The sequence below is a fragment of the Lycium barbarum genome, chromosome 12 (genome assembly GCF_019175385.1).
Source record: "Lycium barbarum isolate Lr01 chromosome 12, ASM1917538v2, whole genome shotgun sequence".
Taxonomy (NCBI): Eukaryota; Viridiplantae; Streptophyta; class Magnoliopsida; order Solanales; family Solanaceae; genus Lycium; species Lycium barbarum.
Window position 1 is genome coordinate 92,484,461 of NC_083348.1, and position 27,947 is coordinate 92,512,407.

Genomic DNA, 27,947 nt, shown 5'->3' on the forward strand with positions numbered 1-27,947 from the left:
AAAACTCTGTATCTTCCCAAACGAATTTTTTGAAGATAAAGGGAGAAATTCGTCATACCATTATCTTCTAATTCAGAAATTGAAAGTTTGAAATGTAATCCAGAATTCTTCCACTTATTAACTGTTTTTCTCGTCGAAATTTTTGAATAAAATAATATCTAATACGTTACTCAGGAATACATTTATGCTAGTTCTGTAAAAAAAATTAAAAACGTATTATTTTGATGAATTAATTTAAATAACTTATTTTGGTCAAAAATCCCATTTAACATTTGCATATGGCATCATTGCTTTCCAGGCGTAAAAGCAAAATCCTTATACACCACAGTAAACTCATTCTTAAAAAATAGTACAGAAGGGGGCCATACACATGGCGTGAGCACTGCCCTCATACAGACTCTAAACCACACGACGTAAAGATAACTTACATGACGGCTACTACTTAGTGCATGAAATAAAATCAAGCACTAATTAATTGCTACTCTTATTTGTTGCTATAAAGCTGGAAATGAAAATAAAGGCGATCAACATGTTCAATGCATCCCAGGGATCTTGTCCTTAATTTTGTCCATCATTCCCTTCTTCTCTCCCCCTTCAGTAGTACCATAAGTAGTAGTTTGTGCATGTTGATTGTATTGATCACCTTTCTGTTGGCCATGTCCACCTGGAATCTTGTCCTTAATTTTGTCCATCATTCCCTTCTTCTCTCCCCCTTCAGTAGTACCATAAGCAGTAGTTTGTGCATGTTGATTGTATTGATCACCTTTCTGTTGACCATGTCCACCATAAGTTGCATGTTGATTGTATTGATCACCTTTCTGTTGGCCATGTCCACCTGGAATCTTGTCCTTAATTTTGTCCATCATTCCCTTCTCAGTAGTTTGTGCATGTTGATTGTATTGATCACCTTTCTGTTGGCCATGTCCACCTGGAATCTTGTCCTTAATTTTGTCCACCATTCCCTTCTCTCCCCCTTTCGTCCTTCTCCTTTCCATCAAGAACTACTGTTTGTAGTTGCTTTGGTGATTATTACAGAAAGAAGAGGAATGTTTTGCTTTTTTGGTGATGGAATGAGTTGCAGCGAGTAGGGATTTATATAGGGAAAGGAGAAGGCCGAAAGGCTAATTCGAGGCATAACAGGTGTTAAGTGACTAATGGAGTTGAGGATTTTAGGGTAAGAAGAGCGAGCGTGGCAGCACGGTGTTGAAGCCAAGTGTGTGAGAATGTCGGTTGGAGTCATAATTAAATATTGGATAAGAAGATATTTCAGTAAGAAGATATTTAACTGAAACAGTGCAACTTTAACGGAAATGGGAAAAAAAGAGGAAGGTGACACTTCGCAGCGTTACAGAGCATAGAATGGAAGCCAAGTGTACTGACGAGTGTCGACTGGCCATAAAGATGAAGACTTTTGACTGAAATATTGAGGTGACATTTCGTTGCGTAATTGCATGAAAAGAAAATATTAAGACTAAATATCTAGATAGCTTCTTAAATTTGACACAATTTATAAATTAGATATATAAACTTAACTAGTAACCAAATAAATACTTTAACTTGATAAATATATGTCTAATAGGTAACTCATGCTAACATGGCAAGTTGTGTGTTCTTCACTCACAAATGAGCGCGTGTATGACTTAATTAAGATTTTTTCTTATTTTTAATTTCTCATTGTCATTTTTTTACTTTCAATGTACATTTCATGTGGGTCCCACGATTTCATCTTCCTCCTTCACTGATTTTCTCCAATTCGTTCGCTCCTACTTCACCCACATAAATACCGCCAATAAAACATTTAATGCTTATTCATGAACTGTAAAATGTGTTTCATTATGGATTGACTAATTAATTTAACTTACAGGCTCACATGAAAAAGGATTTATCTTACAATCTGCGTCAGAATCGGATTTGAGCCTTTTACTTAATAAAGAGATCAAATATAAAATAAAAGGAAGAGAAATCTTGTTTGAATAAAATAGAGGGACATAAAAATGGTGATGTAAAGTCTCAAGAAGATAAAGTTCGTTGGGACTAAGATTTCCAAGAGAATCCTTTAAATAAAGAAGTCAGGTCAAGCATTTAAGCAATACAATTAAGGAGTCAACAATTTATGTCTGTGCGGGGGTGTTATGGCAGAAGAAGAGGAGGATGGGGCCATGGGGAGGGATTAATGGAGAAGAAGATTGGACAAGGGGTTTGGGATTAACGTAGAACAAGACTGGGAATGTATACAAGAGAGAAGATTGAAGAGGATTATATGTATTCTTTTAAAAAATATATAATTGCTGGTGATTTTTTTTTTTTCAAATTACAGTTGTCACTAATTCATTTGTCTCCTAGACATGTCAACGGCAAGTGAAATTCACGCAGATGAACTCATGGACTGAAGTGTTAATGAAACTCATATTTATCGAGTTAAAATGTCTATCTGGTCACTAGCTAAATTTATATGTCTAATTTATAAATTGTGTCAAATTTAAGGAACTATCTAGGTATTTAGCCAAAGATTAATTATGGGGGCAAGGAGCACGTACCAACAATTTAGGACTTGGAATTCTAACTGGAATTTATGGCCGTGAACGTGGCATGGTAAGAGTGGAAAATTATGGATAAGCTTCCTTTTCCTTGGATCTTTTATTTTACGATAAGAATGTACAGTTTGGATGATTTTTTGGATAAATAAGGAAAGCCCGGGGGCTGTACTTAACAGATAGGAGTAACAAACTTAGTTCGTGTTCATTCGTGCCCTTTGTTTTCTGATTTATTTCCATAGATCTTATTACACTGGTAATAATAAAATTTTAATATTACATTGAAGAGGACACTTAGAATTGAATGCACATGATCATCGGAAGTTATATATAGCTAGTTGGAATAAATCCGGGCTGAGCCCGGGCCCAATTACTGTAATTTTTTTTTTCCCCTCCAATGAAGTTTGCTTCGAACGATTAGAAACTGAAATATCTATAAATGATCGCAATGGTAATTTAATTTAGTGCTTCTAAATTTTATGTTACTAGTAAATTTTTATATGATTGTGCGTTTATAAATAGCTGGTCAATGGACTAAGATGGTGACTAAATAGTGAAAGCTGCGAGTGATAGTTGTATGATTTTTTTTTTCATACCACCGCTCGAATCTGAAACCTTTATTAAGAGTATGAAGTGATCCTATTCATCCAATCACAATCTTTAATGATAATTCCTCATTAACCTAGATAGAAACAAATTTTTATCACTAATTTATAAAGCCAAATGAGCTATTATGTTATTTGAATTATAATCACTAAGTTACATTAGGCCAATTAATCTGATGTTTGATTCATTATGTCTTATTTTTCGTGAACATTAAAATATATTTTTGCTATTACTGTTTAGTACAACTTTTTAATTTATCAGAGATTTGGTTAAATTAATCATTAGTAGTTAAAGCACTATTTGGACTAAGCGTAATTGTAAGTTTCATTTGGAAATATTCAGCGTAACAAAAAATGAAAAACTAGACAACCTCAAAAGAAATTCACATATTTGAGATAATAGTAGAAAACAGTAATTACGATTACAAATCCATGTGACATCAAACCACTCCATAAAGTGGAAGGGCATGGGCAAAATTGTCTTTGTAGTCAAAAGCTAACATTACATGCGCAGGTACATTTATTCAATTGGACCAATCAGAATAAGCACCTAATCCTGATTTACCAAATATCCATTAATTGTCATGCCAAGCATAGAGTCAGGCAGACGTGTTGACCTGAAGCTCCATCATGTTATGGCTTCTATATTAGTAGTAGGGGTGTATAAAATAAATTGACAAATTGCACCAAATCGATAAACTGAGTCAAATTGAAAAAAAAAATTCGTCTAGTGGTTTAGTTTGATTTGATTTGGTGTTAAAAAAAAAACCCGACCATAATTAGTTTGGTTTGGTTTTAACTAAAAAAAAGTCAAAACGAACCAAACTAATCCGACATTACATATATTCAATTTTTAAAATATTTTATACATAAAAATATTTATTTGTAATGTAATCTATAAATATTTCTTAAATTTTTTCGTAATTTTTTTATCTATTATCATATTATTCAAGCTTGAACTTAGAATTTTGAATGTCAACAAATTTTATATTCTATGTATGTTAGTAACTCAAATAAAGTCCAAACCAAAACCAACTCAACACTAATGCTAACAAAAGAAATTCAATTTACCACTAGGAACGACAATAATGTTGAATATCTATTCTTTAGTTTTGCATAACTGATTTAGAGAGTAAAAATACATAACTTAAGTTTTTTTTTCTTTGTTATGTAATTAATACTTATTTTCGTATGACTTAGTATTTTTAGATTATGGCCATTTTATTTTATGACTTGTTAATTAGCAATAATGATTTTAACCGATTATATTAGCTTTGTTGAATATTTTAATACAATGTCATCAATCTTCTCACATTTGTGTTATTTTCTTAAGAAACACCTTAATTATATCTTACTGGGACCAAAGAAATATTTAAAGTAAAAGTTATATGTTTTGTATCATGAAAAAGTTATATGTTTTGTATCAAGACTATTCCGAAAAAAACCTGAAAAATCCGAGGTTGAAAAACCTGAATTTTATTGGTTTGGTTTGGTATATAAATTTTAAAACCCGACTTAATTGATTTGGTTTAGTGTTTAAAAAATCCGAACCAATCCAGTTCATGTACATCCCTAATTTGTAGTAATGATAATATAATAAAATTTAAAGTATTACAGTATATAAAATTTTAACTTGTTATAACACCTTATTATTTCCTTCAAGTTACCAATGTATACTCATTTTAAGAAATTACTTGCAATTATTTCTTATAATATATTATCTGTGGATTTAACTTGAACTCTTGACAAATTAAATCGACAATTTGTAAAATAATCTTAATTCCTTATTTGACTGAGCGGGGATTCAAACCCAGAACCTCAGGGTTGTATACGGTAAAAACCGGATATAAGTCAAACCGGTGGAACGAGGAACCGGAGGAAGGAATGAAAATGTGCCGGATGCTATTCACCCTTGACCGGAGTAGTGCCTGGGCCGGAGCTGAGTGAGGGCACCGACTGATCTGCCTTCTGCATCGTTGAAACGGCCAAGCCCGGTGACTCGAGCATTCATGGCCGTTGGTCCGTGTAGCTATTTGTCCGAGTAGCCGTTGGTCCGTGTGGCCGTTGTAGGCGGGCCACGCGCCAGTAACGTCCAGTCATGGTCAACTACCCACCATGCGTGTGTCAGATGGCGCCGTCAGTCTAATCCCACCAAATCCGTGCAGAGCTGTCCTTGTTATTATTATTTTATTAGTTCACATTGTATGAGATCCATGGGGGTCACACTATAAATAGAGCACATCCCCTTCCTTTGTAGGGGTTGGTTCCTTTTACTTTCCAAGAACACTTATAATAGAAGAATTCATATATACAATCTCTCTCTCAATATTTGATTCGGCCAAGGCCGTTTGTTTCCATCATTATTGTGTTTCTTCCATCAAGTGTTTCACATTGTTCATAAACGTTTACATTCATAGCAAATTGTCATCAGTAGCCGTTTTATTAAAGAACTCTCATATACATATTTTCTCTATCTACCATACATCAAGACCCAAAGCACATATCCTATACCTACTTACAAATTTAATTGATTATCCGAATTCGGGGTAAACAGTTTGGCGCCCACTGTGGGGTTAGGATAATAGTGGTCTTTGGCCTTGATTTCAATTATATTCATCAAAATAAAAAACGTCTCTGCCCGTCTCTGCGAAAACGGACTAAATGGCTGACATCGAACAATCCGGTCATGTCAATTGTTATATCCCGCATTTTGTACATTCGGACAATTCAGGATAATTGCGGGGAGCTAAGAGTAAGACTATATTTCGATCTTGTTTAAATATATAAGTTGTTTATGAATATTATTATGAATATTATTGGCATGGAATATTGAGAAAGGCAAAGGGTAAAAAGAGAAATTCGCAAGACGACTCATAGAAATATTGAGGAAGGCTAAGGGCAAAAATTGGAATTTCGGAAATTGGTTTCGTGAATTACAAAATATTAACCTAACTAAATGGGCTTGAAAAAAAAAAGAGGCCCAATAATTTGTGGTGGCCGGCCATGGCATGGAAAAAGGGCCCAAGCCCAAGTAAAAATTTAAATCCATGTATTAAAAGGAAAAAGGGGCCACAATTCTTCATTGTTCAAGAAACTTCAAGAAAACAAAAGAAGAGAAAGAAAAAAAAAAGATGGCCTTCGGCCATGGAGAAAAAAGGAGAAAAAAATTTCAAGCCTTTCCACTTTGATCCAAAAATTGTAATTTTCTAGTATTCCTACTAAGTTCAAGACCCTCTTCAACGTGGTATAATTTTTTAGGCAAGAAAACCACTTTTGTGACAAGTGCAAAATTCTATTCAAGTGGAAAAATGTAAGAATTCATCTTCTTTTATATGTTAAGGATGTTTGTGTATGTTGTAGTATGTGAAAATGGATGGAATTTGTGAAAATACGGATGATAGGTTGTAGCCGTGTGGATGTGTGTGAGTGTGTGTGTGGCCGTGTGGTATGGTTGGTGGAGGAAGGTGAACAAATTTTATTTAGTATGTTAATTGTGTTGATTGTAGCCTTGTGATGTAATGGAAGAATAATGGTTCAAGTTGGCATAAAAATTTAGTTGTAAGTTGTTGTAGGAAATTATGTGATTTTAATATGGTTTTTATGTAATTATGGAAGTGGAGTATTTAATTGCTTGAGATGAAGTTGTAATCGTTGTGGTATTGTAACATGTGAATTTTGATATGGTTTATGAATCTAGAATAAGGAAAATGTGGAGTTGTTGTCCTTATTGAAGTCGGAAGATTTCGGTTATGTTGTAAGTTGGTTAGGCCGTTTAAAGTATTGTGTGAGTTGCTTGAAGTATTCGTGATTATCGTTCGAATAGTCTTGGATTAATATTCGAATATGTGAGTAATCATATTGGTTTGATCATATGCGGTTGGATTGAATATAATTGTTGGTATTGTTGTTGATAATGTGGCCGAGTTCCATTCTTGGGTTTGTTGTTGATAATTTAGCCGAGTTAAATTCTCGGGGATGGTGTATTTACAGGGGAAATGCTGTCGAAATTTCGGTAGAATATAAATAAATTCATTTGAGAGACTAAGACAAGTGTATGTCGACGAGTCTAATGATTATGTCAATTTTCTTGAATGTAGATTAGCAAGTTCGGACAAATAAGTGTAGCTAGTTGGTCGTGCGACAGGTATGTAAGGCTTACCCCTTCTTTCTTTGGCATGTCTTAGAGCTAAATAAGGTATGATCTTGATATGTACATTGGTGTGACTCTATTCTATGGTTTCGAGCTTGTTTATGATTCGTGTGCACTTTTGATATGTTCTTAAAAGAATTCTGTAAGAATCCATGTGCTCAACTTTTGGAAATAGTCTGCTATGTTTGATACGTATGTATGGTTCCAAAAGACCTATCTGGTTTGATCCATAATGAGATTCGAAAAGCTCCTGATATGACTATCGTTTTGATTCTCCAAGAAAAGCTTCTGAAACGTTCAAAGAGTTTTGTAAATTTTAATGTCCCTAACTTTTGTAAAAGATATTGGGTTTGCTTTGAAACGTTCATAATAGTTATGTGGTAAAAATGTCCGTAGTTTTTGCATACATATGGTTCCAAGAGTTATATTTAATTTGGTCTATAATGATACCTGAAAAGATACCTGACACGGTTGTTGCTTTGATTTCCAAAATAATAAATAATAACTTCTGAAACGCTTTTAGAAGATTCTGTACTTCAAAAGCTCATAACTTTCGTTTACTAGTTCCGATTGAACCGAAACTAGTTTCTGGGCCTTCAGGTGTCGGTAAATATATTTGTCCATCGAGTCTTGAAAGCTAATTATTTGTGTGCATATGCTGTCTCACTACTCTGTTCGTGCATGTGTTGTGATCTCTTTCGCCGAGTCCCGGGTCGGTATATATCGTGCGCATGGTACACCGGGTCCCTTGCTCGAGGGCCGGGTGCCATATATGTATTACGGAGTATGATGTGATGTGGTGTTATGATGTGTTCATGGTTCGCCGAACCATATATGTGTATATGCATGATCTGATCTTATGATATGATATAATGATGTGTGACGGAGATTACGGAGCAAACCTTCTGGAGTATGATGTGTGTGGCGCCAAAGGCAGGGCGGCGCCACGTTTCCCCTGGTCCCGTAAGGGGCCGGATATCGTTCTTGGCATGTATGATTCGTGTTTCCAGTAAGTGTTTTATTATTCTGCATATCGTGCTTAATGTCCGTACTAACTTCCTGCCCGTGCCACAGCAATATAATATGTGTATATGGATCGGGCTGCACGTTCCGCAGCAAATACGTTTGTGGATCGGGCCGAACGTTCCTCGGCACTAATATGTTATATATGTGGATCGGGTCGTACGTTCCTCGACACTGTTATGCTACATATGAGTCAGTTATGTGTAAATGTATATGATGACATATGCTGTGGGCACGCGCGATTTGTGTTTGGAAAAATACACATTTTGATACTCTGGATGACCTACTTACTTTCTGTACTTCTTCTGACATATGACATCAGTATATATATACGATTTGCATTCTGAAGAATAAGTATTTTGGTATTCTGAAAGAGTACTCACTTTTGTATCATTTCTTTCGATTATAATTCTGTTTGCTGTATTCCATGCTTTACATACTCAGTACATATTCCGTACTGACCCCCTGTTCTTCGGGGGCTGCGTTTCATGCCACGCAGGTACACCCAGATGAGTACAGGACATCGCTAGAAGATGCTTCAGCTGCATTGGCAACTCCATGTGTTCTTGGAGGGTTGCTGAGTCAGAGTATATGTACTGTGATTGTTTGTTTGAGGTTAAAGACTTTGCAGACAGAGTCGTGGGTATAGTATGTCGGTTTTGTAAGCGGCTCCATCAGCCGATATGTCATTCTGTATTATGTGATAAATTCTATATGATCACAGATTCTGTTTGATTTGGAAAACATCGAAGAAGAATATTTTGAAAGTTTATTATGTATTTTATTTTTATTCGATTTAAAAGTCTAATAAGGTTGTGTGTGCACTAAATGTTTGTGGGTTCGCTCGGCTCCGGATGTGGGGCCGGGTGCCCATCACACCCTAGTGGAATTAGGGTGTGACATCAATAACACCGAGATTGTGGCGGAAAACGAAGGAAGCGGACTATGGGCATTGCCGAACCCCGCTGACCCGAACCCCGTCGATTCAATGGAGGGACTCAACCGGCAAAATACCGTGGATCAAGAGAATGCCGCTTTACCGGCTCACAATTCCGTTACATTGTCCCGGGATCGGGGCCGGAGAGAACCGGAAGCGCCAAACGACGGTGTTAACTTACGTTTAATTTTTGAAATGTTGCAGGAACAAAGAGCGGCAATCGACGAGCAAGGAATAGCGATTGCCCAACTGCAGAGCGGAAAGGGTGAAACAGGGCCGGAAAAGGCAAAGGGTACTGCCGAAACCGGAAGAAACGAGGCACGAATGGTCGAGAGCGACGGCTCCGGGGCCGGCTCCTCTACCGAGGTTCTAAAGATGCTCGAAACTTTGGCGAAATGGGTAGATTCAACCGAAAAGAGGGTCGAGACATACAATTCTCGGGTGGACCAGATACCGGGGGCTCCACCTTTGCTGAAGGGGCCGAATTCGAAAAGGTACATTCAAAGGCCTTTTCCACCGAGTGCGGCCCCGAAACTGATCCCGAAGAGGTTCGAAATGCCCGATATACAGAAGTATGACGGCACAACGGACCCGCACGAGAACGTGACCTCATATACCTGTGCCATAAAGGGTAATGATATGGAGGAAGATGAGATCGAGTCGGTGTTGCTGAAAAAATTTGGGGAAACTCTGTCGAAGGGAGCGTTGACGTGGTATGACCACCTACCCGAGCATTCGATCACTTCTTTCGAAATGCTCGCCGATGCCTTCGTAAAGGCACATGCCGGTGCCATAAAAATGCAGGCCCGTAAGGCCGATATCTTCCGAATAACCCAAAGGGACGATGAGCTGCTGCGGGAGTTCATCAACCTGTTCCAGAGGGAACGGATGGAACTCCCCCCGGTGCCAGAAGAATGGGCCGCGCAAGCTTTCACAAAGGGGCTCAACATGCTAAGTTCAGCTGCTTCGATGTCGTGACATGGGCTGATGTCCACAATCGGTATGAGTCGAAGATTCAGGTGGAGGATGATCAGTTCGAGCTCTCTTCGGTAAAGTTAAAAGTGAATAGAAGTTTCGAGAAACCGAGGAAGGGTTATGAAATGAAGTCCGAATCATCAAAAGAAAGGTTTCGGCCATACTCCCACTCGGAGAGACCAAATTTCAGGTCGGAAAAGTAAAGGGAAAGCCCGAGCAACTTCTCATGTCGAGGTAGCAAGCGGGTCGAGCGCCCGTCAAATAGCCGCGGGATCTCGTTCAGGAGTGATGCCGGACGTTCTGCCAGCAATAAGGGTCCACCGAAGATTTCGGAGTACAACTTCAACGTCAGTACTTTGGATCTTGTCTCGGCCATCGGCCGCGTCCCGGATGTGCGATGGCCGAAACCACTAAGGTCAGATCTGAGACAACGGGATCCGAACATGGTGTGTGAATATCACGGAACCCATGGGAAAAAACTTGAGGATTGCCGCCAGTTGAGAGAGTAGGTAGCCCGGTTATTGAAAAACGGCCACCTCCGAGATCTATTGAGCGAGCGAGCCAAAAATCACTACAAGGAAAGGGAAGCTCGTCGGAGGGTCGAACCGGTTGAGCATACAATCAACATGATAGTTGGGGGTATTGACGTCCCTCGGGGCCGATAATGAAACGGAACAAGGTCTCTATTGTTCGTGAAAAACGCATCCGATACCATTCAACCGGGGGCTCTATTTCATTCGATGACGAAGACGCGGAAGGCATCATTCAACCGCACAATGATGCACTGGTAATTTCTATACTCATCTTTAAAACTAAGGTCAAACGTATTTTGGTTGACCCAGGTAGCTCGGTCAACATCATCCGATGGAGAGTGGTCGAACAGCTAGGGCTGCTCGATCGGATCGTATCGGTGGCTCGGGTACTCAGTGGGTTCAATATGGCTAGCGAAACTACGAAGGGAGAGATCTCGTTGCCCGTGAACGTGGACGGCACCATTCAGCAAACGGTGTTCTATGTGATCGAGGGGGACATGAAGTATTATGCATTATTGGGCAGACCCTGGATACATAGCATGGGGGCAATACCCTCAACACTACACCAGTTGCTGAAATTCCCTACCCCGTAGGGTGTGAAAACCATTCGAGGGGAGCAGCCCGCAGCAAAGGAATTGTTCGCAGTAGAGGAGGCGGCTCCCCGACCCAAGGAGTCGGCTCAGGAAGAGAAGGGTGTAACCGGAGGGGAGGTCCCCCAATAGTAACCAAAGTATACCGGGCCAGATCCGGTGCACGAAGAGGATGATTTCGGGGTACCCAGATCTTTTGTAATGCCGGATGACTCGGACGCGACCAAATCATCCGTAGAGGAACTGGAGCAGATCATCATGTTTGAGTTCTTACCGGATAGAAAGGTATACCTGGGCACGGGTCTTACCCCGGAGCTCAGGCGCAAATTAATTGAGTTTCTTCGGGCTAACGCCGATTGATTTTCATGGTCGCATATAGATATGACAGGTATATCACCGGAAATAGCATCACACAAACTTAGCTTGGACGACAAGTTTCCCCCGGTGAAGCAAAAAAGAAGGCCCATGGCGGAACCAAAACACGTCTTCGTGAAAGACGAGGTTGTATACGGTAAAAATCGGATGCGAGGCAAACCGGTGGAGCGAGGGTACCGACTGATCTGCCTTCTTCGTCATTGGAACGACCAAGCCCGGTGACCCGAGCATTCGTGGCCGTTGGTCCGTACGGCTGTTGGTCCGAGTAGCCGTTGGTCCGAGTAGCCGTTGGTCTGAGTAGCCGTTGGTCCGTGTGGCCGTTGGTCCGAGTAGCCGTTGGTCCGAGTGGCCGTTGGTCCGTGTGGCCGTTGCACGCGGGTCACGCGCTAGTAACGTCCTGTCCTGGTCAACTACCCACCATGCGTGTGTCAGACGGCGCCATCAGCCCAAACCCACCAAATCCGTGCAGAGCTATCCTTGTTGCTATTATTTTATTAGTTCACATCATATGAGACCCATGGAGGTCACACTATAAATAGAGCACATCCCCCTCCTTTGTAAGGGTTGACATCTTTTACTTTCCAAGAACATTTATAATAGAAGGGCTCATATATTCAATCTCTCTCTCAATATCTGATCCGGCCAAGATTGTTTGTTTCGGTTTATATTGTGTTTCTTACATCAAAGTGTTTCACACTGTTTATACACGTTTACATTCTTGGAAAGTCGCCATCCTCGATCGCTTTATCGAAGAACTCTCGCATATACATTTTCTCCATCAACATAAACCAAGATCCAAGCACATATCCTATACCCACGTACAAATTTAATTGCGTATCCGATTTTGAGGTAAACAGTTTGGCGCCCACCGTGGGGCTAGGATAATAGTGGTCTTTGATCTTGATCTCTATCTTACCTATCAAAATTAGAAACATCTGCCGTCCGTCTCTGAAAAAACGGACCAAATGGCTAACAGTGGGCAATCTGGTCACGTCAACAACAACGAGATCGTGGCCGAAAATGAAGGCAGCGGGCCACGAGGATTGCCAAACCCCACTGACCCTTTAAATACTAACAATTCAATTACTTTGTCAGGGACACAAGTCCGGAAAGAACCGGATACCCCGAATGATAATATTGACTTGCGTTTAATTTTTGAAATGTTGCAGGAACAGAGAGCGGCGATTGCCGAACAGGGAATCGCAATAGCCCAGCTGCCAAACGGAGGAGATAAAACGACCCCGGAAAAGGCAAAGAGTGTTGCTGAACCCAGAATAGATGAGGCGCGGATGGTTGAAAGCAATGGCTCCGAAGCTGGTCCATCCACCGAGGTTCTGAGAATGCTCGAAACGTTGGCGAAGCGAGTGGACTCGACCGAAAAAAGGGTGGAGACATACAACTCTCGGGTGGATCAAATCCCGGGGGCTCCGCCTATTTTGAAAGGGCCGGATTCAAAGAGGTACATCCAAAGGCCTTTTCCTCCGAGTGCAGCTCCGAAATTGATCCCGAAGAGGTTCAAAATGCCGGATATCCAAAAATATGACGGCACAACGGACCCTCACGAACACGTGACCTCATACGCCTGTGCTATAAAAGGCAATGATATGGAAGATGATGAAATCGAATCCGTGTTGCTGAAAAAGTTCGGGGAAACTCTGTCAAAAAGAGCATTGACTTGGTACGATCATCTGCCCGAGCATTCAATCACTTCTTTCGAAATGCTCGTCGATGCCTTCATAAAAGCACACGCCGGAGCCAAAAAGGTGCAGGCTCGAAAGACGGATATTTTCCGTGTGGCCCAAAGAGACGAGGAGCTATTGAGTGAATTTTTCAACCGGTTTCTAAGGGAACGAATGAAGCTCCCCCCGGTTCCGGAGGAATGGGCCGCACAAGCTTTCACAAAGGGGCTCAATGTTCAGAGCTCGACAGTTTCGTACAAATTAAAGGAAAGCTTGCTGGAATACGAGGCCGTGACTTGGGCGGATGTCCATAACCGATACGAGTCAAAAATTCGGATAGAGGATGACCAACTCGAGCTTCCCCCGAGGCCCGTAAAAATGAACAAAAGCTCGGAGAGATCACGAAAGAATTACGAACCGGAGGCCGGACCATCGAGGGAAAGGTATCGGCCATACTCTCAAAAACCAAGCTTCAGGTCGGAAAAATCAGGGGATGGCCCGAGTCATTTCTCCTGGCGGGGGTGATAAACGGGTCGAGTCCCCGGTTTAGGTATACCACCGAGGAGTCAAACGAGGAGTCCACGGCTGTGAAACTCGATCTCACGGACGAACTTCGCAAAAACGCGTTGGTCCGTATTGCAACCCAAAAGCAGAGAATGGAAAGGTAATACAATCGGAGAGCCAATTTTTGATATTTCTAAGTCGGGGATTTGGTGCTTTGGAAAGATACCTTGAGCACCAAGAATCCCAACGGAGGAAAACTGGGTCCGAACTGGGAAAGACCGTACAAGATAACCGAGGTAACGGGCAAAGGATCGTATCAGCTGGAATCCGTGGACGGGCAGCGGTTGTGCAACAACCGGAACGTGGCTCATTTGAAGGAATTCAAGTACTGGATAAAGTTAACCTTTTTCTTTTTGCAGGAATTCAAGTACCGGATAAAGTTAGGATCTAGGTCTGAAAACGCGTGTTGCACTCTTTTCCTTAGTACGGTTTTGTCCCAAAATGGGTTTTTCGACAAGGTTTTTAATGAGGCAACAAGTAGAACGTGTTACTTAACAAAAATCAGGACAAACGGCCGGGAACTCGGGGTCACGGCCTATGAGTGGGGACTTGATAGCGCTCGCCTGATGTTGCAGCTAAGATAAACACTAGGAGACTTATACCCACATCGAGGTTTATCCCGGTTAGTGGAAAACGGAGGAGCTCAACAAATCAAGACCGGACCTTCTGCATTAGGTTCCGGTGTAAGGACCAAACGATCATAAAGAATCGTGTCCCATTAAACATTTGCTACGGCAAAACTAAGGCCCGGCCACCGGCCATAGCCTCCGATGTAAGGACCAAACGATCATAATGAATCATGTCGCATTCGACATTTGCTACGGCAAAACTAAGGCCCGACCATAGCCTCCGATGTAAGGACCAAACGATCATAATGAATCGTGTCCCATTCAACATTTGCTATGGAAAAACTAAGGCCCGGCCACCGGCCATAGCCTCCGATGTAAGGACCAAACGATCATAATGAATCGTGTCCCATTCAACATTTGCTACGGCAAAACTAAGGCCCGGCCACCGTTCATAGCCTCCGATGTAAGGACCAAACGATCATAATAAATCGTGTCCCATTTTTCATTTGCTACGGCTAAGGAAGGAAGAATTAAAATTCTCATATGTACAAGAATTTTGCAAACGCAAAGTTACCAAAAGCTGGTATAACAAAATCTTGGGTGTCTTTCTGTTAAAAGGACTTCGCCCCGATGGTAACCGCCGTATTCCGGCACTGCCCCACTCACATGCTCTATATCGAGGATTGTGCCCGAAATTCGACAAAGGCAACAAGGTCACAATGACCCAAGCCAAAGCTCGGCAAATTCCCCCAAAACGGGGACTGCTACATCAAAAACTTTGCCAAGGTTGTGTCACACCCCATTTTTACCCGGAGGTGAAAGTAGAAGTACGACATATTGGAGATTCCTATTTTTGTTTGTTGTTAAGGAGTCGCCACCTAATTATTTATGGTGAATTAGGACACCTAAAGTTTATTAAAGTAGTTATCTAAAGTTGATTGTGTTTAAGGTCTGCGAAACTTAAGATTCTAGGTAAGGGTTCAGTTAGTCTAAAGGGAAGGTATTAGGCACCCTTTAAGACCATTAACAATAGTTAACCAACCGGACTTAAAATTAATTAGGCTAAATGTAAATATAGCATTATAGAAAAAGGAAAGTAATTTTGTAAGTATGGCTAAAATTATAGGTAAATATGTAAGAATGCTATTTAAAATAGAACTTGTAAAATAATAATAATTTGTATAAAAGAGTACTTTTAATGCTATTTTGAAATACGACTTATAAATGTTATTAAAATTTTAAACGAAAGTATAATACTTGTGGAAAGGTAATAGTTGCATAAAAGAGTTTTAGTCAAAAATAGACTAAAAGAAAGCGGGACATGTAATGTTTATATGTGGATGAAATGACTAAAATTTAAAAGAATTATTTAATAAAGTTTTAAAGGTTATCTTAGACAAATATGTATTTCAAGTGTTGGAAGGAATTAAAGTGGAAAGTTATCCGTTGAAACTAATTTATCTTTTTATTTCTTAGAATAAGCTAAGTTAGTGTAAAACTTCTAAAATAGTAAGTATAATTTAGTTTCCTTAGGCAAAAAATATATAGTCATGATACTTTTGAAAATCAATTATTCTAAAAGATGAATATTATGGATAATAAATAATTTTGACATAAACTAATGAAGCTAATTGTTAGTTTTCTCTTTGAATTAACTACCCATTATTGAAACTAAACCCCTTAATGTCACTAAGGTTCATCTAAATTAACAAACAAAATGTTAGCCATACTATACAAGTTGAATGTACAAAAGAAATAAAATGAAGGAGTAAGATGATTTAAACGGGAATGTCATTGTCCGCCACTGTTGCTGCGTTACTGTTGCTATTGGGCTTGGCCCAGATTTTTTGTCTTCTTAATCTGGCTGTGAACAGGGCTGAGCAAGAAGGAGGTCATGTTGGGCCTTTGGCCTAACACCAAATGCGAAGGAATGACGAGTTCGGGGGACTCATATGCGATGTTCATGCACAAAAGAAAAGAAAAGGATTAACATATAATCCATAAATAAAACTAAGATTAATATATTAATGACTTCCCAAACAGGCAATAAGAGAAGAGGTTAGACAAAACATAGTTGGCCCATATTAGATCTTACATATGTGCACGCACATGAAGAACTCTTTAGAGGACTGATATACCAAACTATACATGATATACCAACCTTTATATATCAGGAATATATAAGGGTTGTATACATCTGATATATCTAGATATGCGCTCCACATATAACAACCAAAACATAAATCAAAGCTTAATTTTATAAGATGCTATGCTATACTCTATTTTAAATTTTAATACCCCTGTTTTCATGCCAAGGTGTGCAATATACTGGAAACTATTTTGACAGAGAAATGCATATCAGTTGAGCCAAGACTGCATTATATCATGCTATTATGCTTCTAACATGGCATGTATTGATGTTTCACATATTAGACAGTGTCATTATAGGCAAATTTTGAGAAAGAAATTGAGCACAACAAATAAATAAGCAGATGGCCTGGTTATCGCTTTGAAGTGCAGGTCTTATTCATGTTCCAGGAATTTCAGAGGATGAAACATATTGAGGCTCTAAAGGAATTGGCTGAACTTAATTAAGACAAGACAGATTCACATGCTTCTAAACTCTGAAGCAGTGCAGTTACTAAAACTAAGAACACAGGATATCTACTCAAAATCAATGCTTTCATCATCTGATAAACTAGAGTGGCTAACAAGGCAGTAGTTCATACTTCAAAGCAGCTAATGAGAAACCAAACATCTGAACCCCCAAAGATTATTCATGCTACATTAATAGACGAAACAAACATAATTGGAACTCCAATGTTATGCCAAAAATGAGAAATTTGTTTTTTGAAGAAAACAGAAGCAAGAGGGACATGGTTTGTTTATTCAGGCAGGTCCAGGAAGCAGCCATTAATGCTACATTATGATGAAGAAAACAAGATCCCACACCAGAGATAGTCATAATGTTGTCACACCCTGATTCCCCTAGGGTGTGATGGGCACCCGACCCCATATCCGGAGCCGAGCGAACCCACAGACTTTCATTCGTACAAAATCTTTCCGGACTCTTAAACTTCATAAAACACAATACACAGCAAATCTTACAGGAAATACACATATATTTTTTTTCTTAGCTTTCAAATCAAAAGGGGTCTGTAATTCCCACAGACGTCATAGCATAACACAGAACGACACATTGGCTGCTGGAGCCACTTACTAAACTGACATACCACACCCACGACTCTGTCTGCAAAGTCTCTAACATCATACAGAATCCATAACGTATATGCTATGTCAAACTCTGACTCGGCAGTCCTCCAGAAGCAAGTGGAGTTCGCCAGCACTGAAATAGCTTTTATAATGTCTTCATCTCGTCTGGGAGTACCTGCGCGGCATGAAACGCAGCCCCCGAAGAACAAGGGGTCAGTACGGATATGTACTGAGTATGTAAGGCATAAATACAGAAAACGAAACCATGATTGATATAGACAGAACAACATACAAAAACTTATTCAGAAATATCAAACGCTTATCATTTTTCTTTTCCAGACACGAATCATACTTACTCATCTCGTATACCAGACAGATTACAGAACGTACAAATTGTTTAAATGACATCACATAGCAGACGGAATACAGAATGTACGGAAGGTTAGAATACTTACTTTACCACATAAGTCATGCATATCAGAATCGGATATCGTATCACATACGCGGCAACCCCGGGGACAAATAACACGCCGGGACAAGTACCATATCATACAGACGATAACCTCGAGGACAAATAACACTCCGAGGAACGGTCACATCATATCATATGCATGGTGGCCTCGGGGACAGATAACACGCCGAGGAACTGATGGACAGTGCCAATGAATGCGCACGATAACATAGGCACGTGGCTGCCACTCCTGCCTTTGGCGCCACAACACATCTAACTTCCAGAAGTTTTTCTCCGATCTCCGTCACACATCACAACATAACCACGGTACCCGGGGGTGGACAGATAACACAGCACCCCGAGCCCGGACACATCATACTTCGTAACATAACCTCGGTAACCGGGGACGGACATATAACACAGTACCCCGGAACCGGACACATCATACTTCGGAATTCATATATGGAACCCGACCCCCAACAGAGGACCCGGCGAACCATCCGCACGATACATACCGGCCCGGGACTCGGCGAAAGAAGTCATAACATATGCACGAGCAGAGTCGTGAAGAATCAAATGCGCATAACTCAAGCTCAATAAGTTAATCAAACGTATTCTCAGAATGTCCATACAGATCACTTATTACAGATTACTTATAGATTATTCAAACATATTCTCGGAATATCCATAACAGATTTCTTATTACAGAATACTTTATGTCAAATTACTTTTAAAAGAATATTTCTATCAAAGTACTTATCGCTTTTACTCAATCAGAATACATGTTCCAAATTGCTTGCATCGGATTACCCATAACCGACTACTTTTGTCCGAATACATATATCAAAAGGGTTATGACGGAATGCTTATAGACATGTGGGGGTCCAGAACGAGTTTCGGGTCAATCGGAGCTAGTATACAAAAGTTACGAGCCTTCGAAGTACAGAACGCTCTATAATCATTTCAGAAGCTTTTCTTGGAAAACCAAAGCCGTAATTAGGTTAACTACCTTTTAGATATGATTATGGATCAAACCAAATAGAACCTTTGGAATCATACATACATCGGAATACTTAAGTCAGAATAAATATATCAAAAGGGTTATGCCAGGATACTTAATTCAACCTACTTATGTCGGAATATTCAGGTCAAAGTCCATGCTTGTATCTGAATTTCTCATATCGGAACACTTATGCCAAATACTTACGTCAGAACATTTGTGTCGGCACGATTAGTCCAGAATGTTTATATCAAAAATACTTAAATCACGATTCACCTATTTTGACACTTAAGTTAGGGAAAACATACAGATCACAAACAGACTTCGAATTACAGAATGGAATAACCTCAAGATACATATCATATCATATCCTACATGGCTCTAGGGCATGCCAAGGAAAGAAAGGTAAGCCTCACATACCTGGGCGACGACCAACTGGTTGTGCTTACGCATCCAACTTGTTTTCTTACACGCAAGGGGCTCATCCATCTTGTCAATCTACGTCCAAAAGGATTCATTCATTCGTTAGACTCGTTGTCACATACTTGCCTTAACATTTCAAACACGTTTTCTTATGTTCTGCCGGAATTTCGGCAGCATCTCCTCTGTAATTGTACCAATCCCGAGAATAAGGCTCGGCCCCAAATCAACAACAACCATCCGGGAATTTAACCCGGCCAAACCAACAAAGATACTAACACACCAATAAGAGGTTCAAAACACATTTTCACATTAGCGACTCCTACACAATTCAACATCATAATCTTATACTTAATTCAACTACTTACACTCAAACCAACATCATCGTTCATACATTCCACTACTAATCCGAACCCAATCGAAACAATATTCTAGACCCTTTAAACAATTCACAAGATATTACAAACAACTCAACCAACACCCCGACCTACCCGAATTCATCCCCAAACCCGAGAACAACACTAAACACATTCTTTCCTCCCAATTCACACATTATGTTACAATACATTCATTTACAACTTCATTTCATAAATTCAAGAAACCGCATCACGACTATATTACAATCACATTAGCTTCCAAATCAGCCCGCATAATTAAAATCTTAACTTGGATTATCAAAACTTCATTTTCCATCATAGAACTCACAACGACGACAACCAAAATACTAACAACAATTTATTCATTCCCAACTACACAAAAGGGGACCATACAGCCAACCCCCAACAATTCCATATTTCATGAATTTCTTCCAATTCCATATACTACAATACGCATGAATCCTTCATAACAACAATTTTAATACGAAGTAAAATTTGCTTATTCTTTCTATTCCAAAACAGCCCATACACACGGCTACACACACCAATACACACATGTTTCACAAATTTCACTCATTTCTACATACTACAATACTTCAACAATATTCATAACACATAAAAGAGGGTTAGTTCTTTACCTTCATTCTTCATCTTCTCCATTTGGTTATGACTCATGAACCATCCATATAAGTATTCTACTTGCTCCAACAACCCCACCTTGTTTACAAGCATCTTCCCCATAGCAAGAAACTAGAAGAAAACAACCCTCCATGATCAAATTTGAGGGGCTGGTTTCGGCCAGCCCCTAGCCGAACTCACCTCTCTCTCTTTCTTTTATTTTTGTTCATCTTTATCTTGTCTTGAATTAGAAAGAGAGTCACATATATATAGTTATAATTTCAAGCATGTGAGGGGCACATGCCCCTCTCTAGAAATTTCCTCTAATTTCTTGAAATTTTCCTAGCATAAAAGATGAACCAAAGTCTTGCCATGTACACCTTGGCCCATATAGTTCCATCACATGGCCAATGTGGCCCTTTTGAACTTTCATAAAATTTTTGTGAAATTCCCGTTCCGTCCCTCGACTTTTCTCAATATGACCATTTTACCCCTAGCCTTCCACATTGTTTCCATTGGTCATTTTGCAAATTTCTCCTCTTGCCCCTAGGCTCTCACATTATTTTCATACTAATAATGGTCATAAATAGTATTCTTAACGACTTGTGCATTAATGAAATATTTGAAATTGGTTTCGCCCTTAACTTTCCGCGACGACTTTAAAATATTCCAACGTCCAAAATACGAGCTATAACATCTGTAATGGCCAGAAGCACTATATACGTATCTCAAAACAAATTATGCAACAAGGTATGCTTGCAACACATGCAGACCTTAAACAAATATGCAATGATAACATAGAATATATGCAGGACTGAATAACACATATTTCACTCGCACAGAGATGCTTAGGGTCTAGATTAGGTGTACCTTGCAATATTCAACCATTTAAAGAACTGAGATAAGGCATTATTGCATAAATAACACATGAAGAATTCAAGCAATGTATATTGGCAGCATACAAACAATATCCAGAGCCTAAACAGGGGATGTTTGCAACATACAAACACATGCTGAACTCTACCAAATAATTGTGATTAAGCTTAATCTGATTGGCCAACTTAAGCCTAATCACTACACGCTGACATGAATAAACTAAAAACAGAACTAAGTTATGTGCTAACACACATTAAGGCTAAACTAACCAACTAATTTATATGCTGAACATGTATGAATCCATACGAGCCTAATCTGAGCAAAGAGTTGGCATAATCACCTATTAACACTAACCCATATTAGACCAACCTAGCAGCTAACCATCAAACGTACAAAACACATAAACATGTAAAAAACAAACAGGAGAGTAGTCAAATGATCAATAAACAAATAAAAGGAGAAAGATTCACCGACCTTTTGCGAGTGCAGTGAACTGGGCGTCGAGGTCTCGAATCTACTCTCGTAATGACAAATTCAAAACTCGACTCGAAAATAAAAAATGGTTCTGTTTAAAGTTCTTTTATCGAACAACGACGAAGGTTAATCGAATCATCGAAACTTAACCTTTCGTCACAAATTCGTATTTCAAAAGAAATGTTTTTCTGATTTGAAGAGTTCCAAACCAGATAAAAAAAAGATCAAAATTTGTCACAAAACACTCGTGTCCCTCAACTGAAAAATCATTCCTTCCCTTTCTGAGTTGATTTCGGATTTCAGATCCCTTAAACCCGTTGAATGGTCCTATTTCTAAAACAATGTTCTCTGAAAACGTTCCGTAATCCCCCCTAAAACGATTCAACTAGAATTCCCTTTATAGGGTTTTATCTGTACTCTTTTTTTTTTAAAAAAAAAAGGGAGCGTATGAGAGAAGATGAAGGCGTGGGGGACAGGTGTGTGTGGAGAGGCAAAGGAGTGGGGAACAAAAAGAGGTGGAGATGGCAGAGAACGTGGGAGAGAGACGAAGGAGGGAGAAAGGGGAGGCGGCAGGGTTAGGTGAAGATGAGAGAAAGAGAGGTAGGGGAGAAGGGGAATGAGAGTGTCGGCTGAAGGGGTTAGGTTTAGGGGTGAAAAATGGGTCGGGTATGATAATTTTTTTTTGGGCTGGACCGGGTAGAGTTAGGTAATGGAGTGGGCTGGTCCGTTAGGAAATAGATAATGGGCTGGTCCGTTTGGTATTTTAGTTGGGTTGAAAATGTGGGTTGGGTATTAAAATGTGGGTTATTTATTTGGGTGGGAAAATAATATTGTATTTGTATTTTGGGCCATTAATTTGGCTGAAAATTTGTTGATCCTTCCTCCTCTATTTAATTATTTTTGGGTTTCTAATTTAATAACTAGTAACATGTATACTAATTTAGTGATAATGTAAAAATAAAGTATAATTAATTTAACGAATACCAAATCCGAAAATAAAAAATGATGACGAACCATTTAAAATCTGTGATAAAGTAATACTAGTAAGGTTGATAGTAAAATAGTGAAAATTAATAATATTGAACATAAAGTGTTTAGCTTGTCAATAAATTTAGATGCCCGAGTAATATTAAATAAAAGAGGGACAAAATTGGGTGTCAACAGGTTGAAAAAATACCGACCCTGAAGAAAATGCCTATCGTAATTCGGAGACATCTGAACTTATGAAGCATCGGATAAGTCCCACGGGCACGGTGAATTAATGACTATGAGTCGACCTGTCCTAAAACGGACCAACGATCATGACCAAAATAATGGCAAACATTTAAAACGAAGAAACAACAAGGTAACGACGAGCTGACAGGGCCACCGGTTTAAGAAGTTATCCACTCCCCGTTACTCCGATAGATCGGAGATCCAGGAAGTGTGGGGCTATCTGTATACGGTAAAAACCGGATGCGAGGCAAACCGGTAGAGCGAGGGGACCGACTGATCTGCCTTCTTCGTCATTGGAACGACCAAGCCCGGTGACCTGAGCATTCGTGGCCGTTGGTGCGTATAGCCGTTGGTCCGTACGGCTGTTGGTCCGAGTAACAGTTGGTCCGAGTAGCCGTTGGTCCGTGTGGCCGTTGGTCCGAGTAGCCGTTGGTCCGTGTGGCCGTTGCACAAGTCCCCGAAGACAACCGGAGACATATCATCAAGTCCCCGAAGACAACCGGAGATATATCATCGAGTCCCCGAAGACAACCGGAGATATATCATCGAGTCCCCGAAGACAACCGGAGACATCGCATGGCTACACGGCCTCACCTGCATAAGCCAAACGGCTATACACTTACTTTACTCCTTACATCATCTCTTTATTTCATCATTCTACTTTACCTACTTTAACGAGTTACCTTAAATTTCACAGATATCATTTATCATCGAGTTCCGGAAGACAGCCGGAGGCCGTATCACTATCATCTCCAAACTGCAACCAAAGATATTATTACATCATCAGCATACGCATCACACATTCATTCAAGGCCCTGAAGACAACCAGAGACAACATTGGCCACACGGCTTCATCTTCATTCCCACACTCATATATACTATCATTTTTACACTCTTTACAATTTTACACTTTCAACATTTTACTAATTTTGACATGAATTTCAGTTTTGGCAGAATGTACAACTTGCAGAGACGCAACACAACGTGGAACTTTATCTTACGCAGTGAACTGGGGCAAATACGCTGAAGAGGAATATCAAACTCATAAGCAAAGGTCACGAATCTACTCTCGAACTCGACTCCGCCTACGTCCACAAACATGTGATACGTAGGCTATCCCAAAAAAAAAAAAAAAACTTTCATATACACCACTACAACTATTAAATCAACTCTTTTCATAGTCTCGTATCCTTGGCTATATCCCAGTGTCTCCATAACTCAACACTGGGGCATTTTTTTAGAGAATTTACATCGTGTCTAATAGAGTCCTACTTAAAGGTGTCTTTCACGCCACATTTATAATTAGGAGGCCATAAGCATAGGTTCCATTCTTGAGCGTTCTCATCACTTGTCTACAACCCCCGTAAGATTATGAACCCACAAAAAACTTTCGAACTACACATGGCCTGATTCTCGTGCAGCCCGAGATATGAAGGCAACTCGAAACTAAGATTCAGCCATAATTTTCCATAATTCCTTAGGTCCTCATAATGTTTTACATCAATTTCCCTAAACCATACTTTCTTACAAACTCATATTCGTCGGTCCAAACAAAATTGGCTACTACGTCAACTTCTTCGCCCGAAGATTCTTACATCATCTCCAGTCGAAGAGGGGCATCTGTTGACACCCAATTTTGTCCCTCTCCTATTTAATTTACCCGGGGTTTCTAAATTTACTGACTAGCTAAATACTTTATTTTCACTACTATTATTTTCGCTACTTTTATCTTTTAACATTATAAGTATTACTTTATCACATATTTTAAACGGTTAGTCATCGTTTCATTTTTTCGGGTTTAGAATCGTTAAATTGATTAGAAGACAACATTTTTTGCAAACTATTTATTTCTTCTACCTATTAATTAGAATCCCAAAAAATAATTAAATAGCGGAGGAAGGACCAATATTTTCAGCCAAATTAATGGCCCAAAATTCAAATATAATATTATTTCCCTACCCAACTAAACAACCCCACATTTAAATACCCAACCCACATTTTAACCCAACTAAAATACTAAACGGACCAGCCCATTACCCCTAAATAAACGGACCAGCCCACATCACAATTTTACCCGACCCGGTCCAATTCCCCCCTAAAACCTAATTCCCTCCCTCTTTCTTTCCTTTCCCTTCCCATTTTCTCCCCTTATTTTCCGCTTCCCTCTCTCTCTTTCCCTTTCCACCACCGCCGCTCACTCCTCTCTCTTTTCTCCCTCCTCCGCGACCAAACCCTGGCCGCCTCACCCACTATTCCCTGTTCCCCGCTTGTTCCCCACACTTGTTCCCTCGTTCCCTCTCTCTCCCGCTCCTCCTTCCCCCTTTCCTCGACACAAAAAGAAAAAAACCTATAAGAAGAGAAAGGAGAGGAAGAGAAAAGGGGGGGGGGGGGGACTAGACATTTGTTTAGAACAAAGGGGCACGGGATTTAGCAAAAAAACCGACAATCGGAAAACAAAGAGGAGGATTTTGGAACCCAAAAAATCACCTACCAAACATCAATTTTAATCAACAAAAACAGCCAACAATTACTATATTTTCCTTTCCTTTTCTGTTTAAAACTCTAGTTACTTTAATCGGGTTTCGGTTCGTTTCGAGTTCGAGCATAGATTCAAGACCTCGACGCCCCGTTCATTGCACCTGAAAAAGGTGTGTAATTTTCCTTTCATTTCTGTTCTCCTCTGATTTATTTTTATCTTGTTTGAGTAATTATGTGTTAGTTGGTATTAGAGCGTGTTGATTGGTGGGTTTAACAAGTTTTTTTTGTAACTCGGCGTATTCTCCTGATTGCGGCACTCGGGTATGTTAGTATAACCAAAGACGTTTGCTGGTAATAGTAATGTTCAAACATGTCTTGTTTATGTAAGTGTTGATTTTCTATTTGAGAGTATGGGAGATATACCTAAAATATACTAGATGTATATAGTTCCTGTATACATTTGAGCTATAAGAATTTGTACATTAGAGTATATATCAGGTATATCAGTTATATGGACTCTGAATTATTAGCTTGTGCGTCATAATGGTATTAAGTTGGATCTGAACTTTAATTGTTTGCTTCATGGGACTGCTCATTATTAGTTTCTAGATTCTGAATATCGTGGGTATCATTCGAGTTTTGTCTGGTTTACTAGGAATCTGGAATTAATCAAGCAGGGCTGAGTTTTACGAATTTAGATATTTAATGTCGTTTCAGCTTGCAACATGTATGCGAAGTATGAATTTTTGTTGCCCTGTTCTGTTTTCATCTCTATGTTGTTAAATATGTCCATTTACAAACATGAATATCCTTGTTGAATGCGGCTGTTTTGTGCGAACTGGTGTTGGTTATTGGTTTAGTTCATGCTTGGTTTAAGTTTAGTATGCAGATGTTGTTTTCGTGGATAATCTGGTCCCTTTTGTTTTGTTTAATAATAGCAGCATAGACATGAGTTTTAAGTATAAATTATTGTTCTAGTGCATATTCTAAGCGATTGGGATCAAAGGAATATGTTACGAATAATTAGTTAAGTTTCAGCTCTTGTCTTAGCGGTTTAGAGAAAATACAATGATACATGGTTACTTAAGCCCAATCTAGGTAGTATAATCTGTTCACTAAATGCTACAGACTGAAATGGCCCCTTTAAATGGCCCTTGGATATTGCTTAAATCTGCTGAATATGTTTGAATACTGATTTCAGTGTCTGAAGAAATCTAAGAATACTAGACAAGCTAGATTTATGTGAATCTGTTTAGATATGAATGATTTGTTACTCGAGTCTGTCTAAATATACCATTTGGGTCCAAAGATAAGAATATGCATGTGTTAGGTCTATCTTGATCAAAGGAATTCAGGAGAATTATTGTAACTGAGATTTCGAGTTAACTGAAATACGCGACGACATGGTCGTGCTGTTTGTTTGAATATATCTAATCTGTCTTGTGCCATTAAGTAATGTACAAAAAGCATGTTGTTGAAATTAGCAAAGAACACAAGTTTGAGGCTGTAGCAATTGAGTAGACTTAAAGGATATAAATCATGTTGACGAATGGCTGTCCCATTTTAAATATCTGGTAAACGATGGTACACTTTGAAAACATCAGAAACTCGAGTATGAATGTGTTAGTTTGATTTCGGATCTGCTTGTGCTTATACTCATTGTTGGAATGTACAATATTCCAGTCAACCTGCATTCTTAACTTGGCTTTTGTTATTTTTAGTTTGGGGCAGCCAGCTACTGGTTTTGGCTGTGTAGTTGCAAACTGAGGCAATGACTGTTAAGCCTGTTTTGGCCATTTTCTATTGACTTTTCTGGGACAAATGTTCTTGTTTTAACTGAAGTTTGGGGTGCGGACAACACTTAAGCAAAAAATGCAATTTTACTGAGATTCTGGTGCTACACTCTTGAGCTGCTATTTTGTTATGGGCATGCCACTGAGGATTGCTATGGCTTCAAAAGCAAAATCGAAGCCTTGATTAAGGAAGGAACAATCCAGCTCACTGGAGCTCGACCCGATATAGATCGCCATCCCTTTTCCTACTCACGAAAACGCCAACGTGAACATGATAATTATCAAAAAGTTAAGAATCAGAAGGAGGCTGTTACGCCAATTGGAAAAGATGGAGAGAGGCGTGTCATCAACGTTCGTTGCGCCTGTAGGGATGATTCGAAAACAAGTGCCAGTGAAGATGGCTGCAACAACTACTGAGACACCAACCATCCAGGGTACAGAACCAGGAGAGACTCTGAAGAACTGGACTTGTACTCCGTCCCTGATTCGCCAGGAGCC

At 39.6% G+C, this 27,947-nt stretch overlaps 1 protein-coding gene across 5 annotated transcripts in view; it reads right to left on the minus strand.

Moving 5' to 3' along the window:
- LOC132625124 (cold shock protein CS66-like) overlaps positions 1-27,947 on the minus strand; it is a 106,185-nt gene that overhangs the window by 16,393 nt on the left and 61,845 nt on the right. Inside the window, exons 3-4 of one of the 5 annotated variants that reach the window (XM_060339932.1) lie at positions 805-928; positions 605-750 (exon numbers count right to left, since the gene is read on the minus strand). In XM_060339932.1, the coding sequence (XP_060195915.1) occupies positions 605-750; positions 805-928 (270 nt within the window). Of the gene's footprint in view, positions 1-604; positions 929-27,947 lie in introns of all 5 variants that reach the window. The other 4 variants (XM_060339931.1, XM_060339933.1, XM_060339934.1 and 1 more) reach the window with 4 other exon arrangements.